This window comes from Myotis lucifugus, unplaced genomic scaffold (assembly GCF_000147115.1).
Source record: "Myotis lucifugus unplaced genomic scaffold, Myoluc2.0 scaffold_565, whole genome shotgun sequence".
Classification (NCBI taxonomy): domain Eukaryota; kingdom Metazoa; phylum Chordata; class Mammalia; order Chiroptera; family Vespertilionidae; genus Myotis; species Myotis lucifugus.
In genome coordinates this window covers 366,593-373,689 of record NW_005871613.1, presented here as the reverse complement: position 1 = coordinate 373,689, position 7,097 = coordinate 366,593, and the positions used below count along the sequence as shown (strand labels likewise).

Here is a 7,097-nt window from a genome sequence, read left to right as displayed (position 1 = left end):
GTCTAGCCCTGGGCGACTCACATGGGGTTTCTGAACCTCCGGGACTGTCGGAGAATATACTTGTGTTGTTCGAAGCCGCTGAGTTTGTGGTGACTCGTGGCAGCCGCCACAGGAAATGGACAGCCCTGGCTACGTGACCTGTGACCCTGTCACACCCTGTGGGGTCCGGTGCTTCTGCTCCAGCCCTTTCCATGTGGCCTGGGCCTCGGCTCCCAAGCTGTCTGAGGGCAGCTGCATAGCTGCCTCTGCTTTTCAAAGCTCCCCCTGCCCCTCCCAAAGGGGGTCAGCTTGCACCCAGGAGGCCCTTCATACACGCTGGTCAGATGTAAATAAATCTGTGTCTTTATTTCCATGTACAGCGGTTGAGGGGAACAGGCTTTTGACAGCAATAACTGCTGGTTTCTCCAGCCTGGGGGTCTGAGGGCAGATCAGAGCCCAGCTGAGTGCCGGTCAGAAGTGGGGGGTAGCCAGCAGGTCTGGCTGAAGCAGAGGGGTGCTGGGCATCCCACCGGGGCAGGAGGTGGCCCTGACCATCTGGCCGCCTGAAAGAGGCCCCCTAAAGACCCAGGGGACCGGATCCCAGCGCTGTGGGCAGAAGGCACCGGGAGGATTTCTCTGTGGGTCCCGGCTCTGCGGGTCTGGTCTGATTGTGGCATCGAGGTCCACGTGGGGCTGCTCTGGCCTGGGCTCTGCCCTGGGGAAGGCACCCAAGTTATTATACCTTCAGCTCAGAAAAGACCCAACCCAGCTCCCACACTTTACAGCAGAACTATGGGACCAGAGAGGGAAAGCGATTTGCCCAAAGTCACACAGCAGTTTCCTGAGTCTCAAAACAAGCTGCAAGACTCCCATCCAGTGTTGCCCCCGGGAGACGGGGGATCTGGGCGCACGAGGCTGGCCTCCCTCCGGGTGACAGGACGGCAGAACAGGCTGGTCGGGGCTGGGAGGGGCACAGCCTCACTTGAGGTTGTGCTGGCTCTCACGGTGCCGCCGCAGGTCCACCTTGCGCTGGAAGCCCTTGGCGCAGAGCTCGCAGCTGAAGGGCTTGAAGCCCGTGTGCTTCCGGCTGTGGGTGATGAGGTTGGAGCTCTGGCTGAAGGCCTTTCCGCACACCTGGCACTTGTGTGGCTTCTCACCTGCGGGGCAGCAAAGACCGCGTCAGGGCCGTCTGGGCCCCCACGCCCTGCATTTGTTCTCTGAAATTTTATTATGTTTTATCTCAGGACCAACCCACATTCCCTCTGACACCTCCCCGCCCCGCACTGCATTGTACCCTGGTTGGGGCGGGGGCTGGATCTCTCTACTTTATCAATCTCCCGCAGCCCCTGGCACAGAGCCGGGTACAAAAGAGGCACTCGGGCAACAGCCGAGGAGTGAATGAATGAATGAATGAATGAATGAATGAAAAAAGCACCTGCTAGTCTCACTTCTACCCTGAGATCAACATTGCTGACTTGTGCTGTTTCCTTCCAGCATTTTCTCTGTGCATTACCAGTAAATGAACTTGAGCAACACAGTGCCTCCAGCCCTCCTGTTTGGGGGGGGGCACCCCATGTAACCTGATCCCACTGTCCTAGAGCCGGGCCTTTTAACAGTGGAAGGTGGGGGTTCCCAGGCTCTGCCTGGGCCCGGTGGCCCCGAGTGCCGGGCCGGGCGGGCGGCTCACCCGTGTGGATGTAGGTGTGCTTCTTCATGTCCGACTTCTGGTGGAAGCGCTTGCCACAGAACTGGCAGGGGTAGGGCCGCGTGTCCGAGTGGATGAGCAGGTGGGTGGACAGGGTGGACGAGCGCTTGAAGGCTTTGCCGCACATCTGGCACTCGAAGCTGCGCTCCTGCCGGGGGAAACGAGGCCCTGGGGGGTCAGGCGCCGGCGCAGGACTGGACCCGGCCGGGATCCCCTGAGGAACAGGACACTCTGTTGGGGTGGCCTGGAGGGACAGGCCCCAGGGCCCCCCCTTCCTGCCCCCCAGGAGGGGCTGAGGCTCGGGCCGAGTGGCCTCCTGTGGATTTTTCCTTGTGACTTTCACGGTATCCCAAACAAAAGACCTATTTGTTGACGGACTGATGGACCCACTGATCTGGGAGTGGTGTTTTTTGGGGGGAGGGGGGTTCACATTTCATGTCCCTTAACCCAGAGTGAGTTCCTGAAGGCGGGATGGCCGTGGGTGTGCAGTTTGGTGGAGTCTGATTTGAGGCCTGCGTCTGGCTTCTGCATCCTACTAGCCACCTGACCACAGGCAAGTGGTTTACCCTCCCTGAGACTCAGTCTCCTCATCTGCACCTGGAACAGGAGCGGTGATGACCTCAGAGGTCGGGAGGATTGCAGGTGGAGACTGGCCCGTGGTTCGTGCTCGTGAACGCAACGCTCGCGAAACTTCCTTCTTCCCGACCTGACCCCGGGCCAGCCACTCAGGTCAGTGGGGCTGTTTTGCCAGAATGAATCCCGAAAAAGGGGTTCGGGCCTCAGGGAGGGCTACCTGGGACCAGAGCACGGGAAGCCTGACTCTGAGAGGCCGAGAGTCCAGGGCCTCCAAGGCGAGGACTCCTGTGCTGCCCCCAGGGGAAGGGGCGGGGTGGGGGGCGTTTCTGAGCCTCACCGACACCCTGCGGCCCCCGCAGCCGGCCTGGGTCACAGCCTCTTGCAATTGTGCGTGCAGCCCACTTGGCCCGTCGGGGTGAAGGTGTCAGGAGTGGGCACGGGAGACTCCGACGAGGGCAGCAGGCAGCGAGGGACCCGCAGTCACCCTCAGGGGCAGGGTGACAGGCCAGTCGTAGCCCCCCGGCCTCCTGGGAGGAGCGTGGAGGGAGGGGTCCTGGCTCCGGCTGCCCACCTGCGAGTGGATGTGCGTGTGCTGCTCCAGGCTGACCACGTGGCCGAAGGTCTTGCCGCAGACGTCACAGGCGAAGGGCCGGGTCCCGCTGTGGGAGCGACGGGCGTGCACCTCAAGCCCGTGCGGGGTGGAGAAGACCTGGGGGTGGGGACAGCGCGTGAAGCCACCGGGTGCGGGGGCTGGGGGCCCCTTTCCCTCTGTGGTTGGGTTTCCTGTCTGTAGAGTGGGGCTGGGGGGTCTGGAAGGCCCCTCGTTGACCTTTCTAGCGCTGAATAGGCAGCCTAGTGGTTAAAGACCACAGTTGGCCGGAGGCAGGTTTGCGCCTGGTTCTGCTATCTCCTTGCTGGGTGCTCTTGGGCAAGTGATTCACCCTTTCTGAACCTGCGTCCGCCTCCCCCGGCTCATGCGTGTCACGTGCTCAGCACAGGGCTGGGCACACGGTCAGGGCTCAAGGACTGGTGACGAGGACAAGGTTGTGAGGCCCCCATCCCACCAGGGGACCCACGGCGCCCGGGGTCGCCCAGCTGCGCGTGCCCACTCTGCCAGCTGGGGCCTGGACGGGCGCTCACCTTGCTGCACTTGACGCAGTGGTACGCGTCCAGGCCCGGCGAGTAGCGGAGGCTGAAGTCCAAGGGCGGCTCGGCGCTGGGCACCAGGGGGCTGCCGTACAGGCTGACGGAGCGCTCCAGGAAGGCGGACTGCATGGTGGAGGGGGCCTGCCGGTAGCTGTGGCTGTAGGCCGAGGCCAGGGCGTCCCAGCAGAAGCTGGGCTTGTAGAGTGGGGGGGAGTTGGAGGCTGGCGAGTCCCTGTCCCGGGGTTGGGACGTCCCAGCAGGACCCCCTGTGGAGAGTGGGACACGTGCCTGGTGGTGAGGGATTTACACACAGGGCGCCCACCTCTCCCCTGTGCTGAGGGGGTCCCCCGCGCCCCCCCAGAGTGCCCACGGGGCCCACTCATCAGCCCTCCAGCGGCTCCCCCACCCCCACACCGAGTCCTCGTCCGGAAATGAGGTCCCACCAAGGAGGCTCCACGCAGAAGCCCGAGAGCCCAGCATCCAGGGGGCCTTGTCCTGCGGCCCTGACTCCGGACTCCGAGGTCCCTCCCCCGCTCGCACTCACTGGGGAGGGGCTGGGGCCGTGGGCAGGTACCTGGTGCCGAGGCCATCCTGGTCCAGCTCTGGTCCAGCTCCAGCGCCGGCTCCCGTTTGAGGTCAGGCCAGTCCAGGCGCGGGCCCGGGAGCAGGGTGCCGAGGACAGGGTGGCTGCTCGGGACCTGGTCGCTGGCCACTGTGGGAGACAAGGTCCTCAGCGCCCCCGGCCGCAGCCCTGGGAGGGACCCAGGGGGAGGACTCGCTCCCCAGGAGGAGGGGCCCGGAGAGAAAGGTGCTTGGCTCTGCCCAGAGGGGGAGCGGCTGGAGGCCAGGGGAGACCACGGGAGAACTCTTGGACCGTCTCAGTTTCTCGGAGCCCCGAGCTCAGCCCTGGATCGGGCTCCGTTTGAGACCCACGCGCCCTCATCTGCAGCTACCGACCAGCTCCACGCTGAGCTCTCCTGGCCCCCAGGGCTCAGGGAGATGGGTGAACACATGCATTCATTCATTCATTCATTCAGCCAGCAGGGACAGGTCCCCTGTGCCCAGACCTGGGGGTGGGGGGGGGGGCTGCTGCAGCCCTGTCCCAGGGGGCAGGAGCCAGGGTGCAGGGGGCCCAGCCTGTGCTGTCACTCACCCGGGCTCAGGACCGGAGGCCAGAATGGTTCATCGTCCTGGACGCGGGGCTGGTGGTAGGTGTGAGCCTTCTTGCTCTTCACCAGGAAGGAGCGAGGCATGGTCGGCGTGCGCCCCGCACCTGCCAGGGGAGAGGTGAGCGCAGTGAGGAGGACAGCCTCCCCCTGGAGTCAGAACCCACTGTCCTGGGTTGAACAGTGTCCCCCAAAAGTTCTTGTCCACCGGACCCTGTGAACGTGACCTTTTTTAGAAGTAGGGTCTTTGCAGACGTGACCACATTAGAGGTTGAACTGGATTGGGGCCGCCGTGTGGAGGCGGAGGCAGGGATTGGAGTGATGCGGCCACAAGCCAAGGAGTCCTGGTGGCCCCCAGAGAGGCGCGAGACACACTCCCTGGGAACTCACGGCGGGAACTGGCCTTGCTGGCGCCTGGGTTCTGGTTCTGCAGACGTCAGAACCTGGGAGAATACCGTCCTGCTGTTTTAAGCCACCTGGTTTGTGGCACCTGGTTATGACAACTATCAGTCCTAATGCAGGAAATGAGCACACCGACCTCTAGAGCACCCAGGCCGGCCTGCTGCCGCCGCACGCCCCGAGCCCCGAGCGCCCGGAGCAGAGAAGGGAGGCAGGGTCTCCGTGTGGGGCGCCCTGCGGGCCACCCCCGGAAGCCGCGCTTGCATCCTGGTTGGATGGGCCTTCAGAGGCCACAGAAAGAGGTGCTCTCAGCCCACGTGGTGGAGCCAGATGCTTGTGGCTTCGCATCCCAGCTCCCCTGCTGCGCAGTTCGGGCTGACCCTTAACCTCCCTGGGCCTGTCCCCTTCTCTGCAGGCTGGGCATCCAGGTCTCGGAGGAGGAGGCCACCGCCCCCCCCTCCCCGGCTGCAGGGGCGATAGGGCCAAGCGCGGGAAAGGGATGGCGGCTGCTCTGAACCACAGCCAGGGCCGGCGATAAGGCGTGGCCGGCAGCCCCTGGAGGAGGGAGATAGGCCAGCATGGAGCTCTGCCTTCAGAGCAAACCCGGGAGCCTCCAAGGGGGTGTCCCCGAGCCAGGCAGGAGAGGGACCCCCAACGGTGCCCGGAGCCGCCCAGCGGCGTCAGGAGTTTGGACAGTGGCCACCCTCCTTGCTGTCTGCCTCAGTGCCCAGCCCTGCGTCCCTGGATCGCCGGCAAGAGCGGACCTTCATTTATGTATGACACACAGGCGTGTGGCGTGCCGGCGAGGCGCCTGGGCTGCAGGGAGCGCTGAGCGCTGGGCCTCTCAGCCCAGGGGAAAGGCGCCAGGAGGGCAGGCACCGCTAAGGCCTGTCCGGTCTCGTCATCCCATCCCACCCCCAGCCTGGCCCACGGAGTCACGCTCTGAGGGTGGGGACACGCCCTGACCGGGCGCAGGGGCCCTGCTCCAGGCCACCCCTCTGGGCTCTGAAATGAGGGGGTGGGAATCAAAGGCTCTGGGGTCTGTCCAGCTCTCAGACTTTTCTTAAATATATTATTTGTATTGATTTCAGAGAGGAAGGGAGAGAGATAGAAACCTCAATGATGCAACAGAATCAGGGATCGGCTGCCTCCTGCACACCCCACACTGGGGCTGGAGCCCACACCCCCGGGCATGTGCCCCGACCGGGAATCGAACTGTGACCTCCTGGTTCATAGGTCGACACTCAACCACTGAGCCCCGCCGGCCCGGCCGGCTCTCAGATTTGGGCCTCACAGGGCTCGCCTGGCCTGCTGTCCTCCCAGCTCGCCGGCAGCCCGCGCAGCCTTATCTCCCGGGGACAGTCTTCCTCCTGCCTCCGCCCTCTGCCCACCGGCTCTGCAGCCCCTTCTTCCCCTTCTCGGCATCAGCAACGCGCTGGCGAGGCAGGGCCCTGGGCGGTTGGAGCGGAGACCCCTCCATGTGCCCCTTGTTCTGGGGGAGCCTCTATCTCTCTATCAAAAGATGTGTGTGTTTTTTTTACATAGTATTTTATTAGTGAGTCAGCTAGAACCAAAGGCAGGCGGGCGACCTGCCTAGTCTCAGCTCCGCTCACCCGCCCTGTGAGCCAAGTCGCTGTGCCCCCATTTTAGGGAGGAGAAACCAAGGCTGAGAGGCGGCTCGGATCCCAGGGCAGAGCGAGGCGGAGCGGGACCGGCCGTCCAGCCCAGGCCCCACGCTCCTGACCGCCAGACCGCCAGACCGGGGCACGGGGGCGGTGGGCATTTATCCTGCACGGAGGGAACTGAGCCGACAGGCAAGGGGGACACAGGACAGGGTTGAGAGCTCCCCGGTGCATCGTCATCAGATCCCACACCCACGGGGCAAGGGAAGCAGCGATGGCCTTCCCGGGTCACGGGGTAAACTGAGGCTGGGCGAGGACAGAGGCCTGCCAGGGTCTCCCAGCGCCCGTCCCATGGCACTCGCCCTCGGCCCAGCGCTCAGCATCGCATCTCGGTCCATCGAGGTCCATGCAGCCCCCGGGGAGCCAGCCGCCTGGAGATGGGGAGGCTGCCTTGCTGGGGCAAGAGGGGGGGGGACAATGAATCCCCCGGATCTTTGCATCTTT

At 64.3% G+C, this 7,097-nt stretch overlaps 1 protein-coding gene across 2 annotated transcripts; it reads right to left on the bottom strand.

The window, feature by feature from the left end:
* Nucleotides 1-362: 362 nt before the first annotated feature.
* GFI1B (growth factor independent 1B transcriptional repressor) lies at nt 363-4,690 on the bottom strand. Of its 2 annotated transcripts, XM_023745686.1 has the most exons (6): nt 4,560-4,690; nt 3,981-4,118; nt 3,401-3,672; nt 2,832-2,969; nt 1,667-1,832; nt 363-1,136 (listed from the first exon to the last, which is right to left on the bottom strand). In XM_023745686.1, exons 1-6 carry the CDS (start codon nt 4,657-4,659, stop codon nt 958-960), a joined length of 993 nt encoding a protein of 330 aa, XP_023601454.1. In that variant the 5' UTR covers nt 4,660-4,690; the 3' UTR covers nt 363-957. The 2 variants fall into 2 exon arrangements, with proteins under 2 accessions (XP_023601454.1, XP_023601455.1); XM_023745687.1 differs by lacking the exon at nt 2,832-2,969.
* Between the last annotated feature and the right edge of the window lie 2,407 nt (nt 4,691-7,097).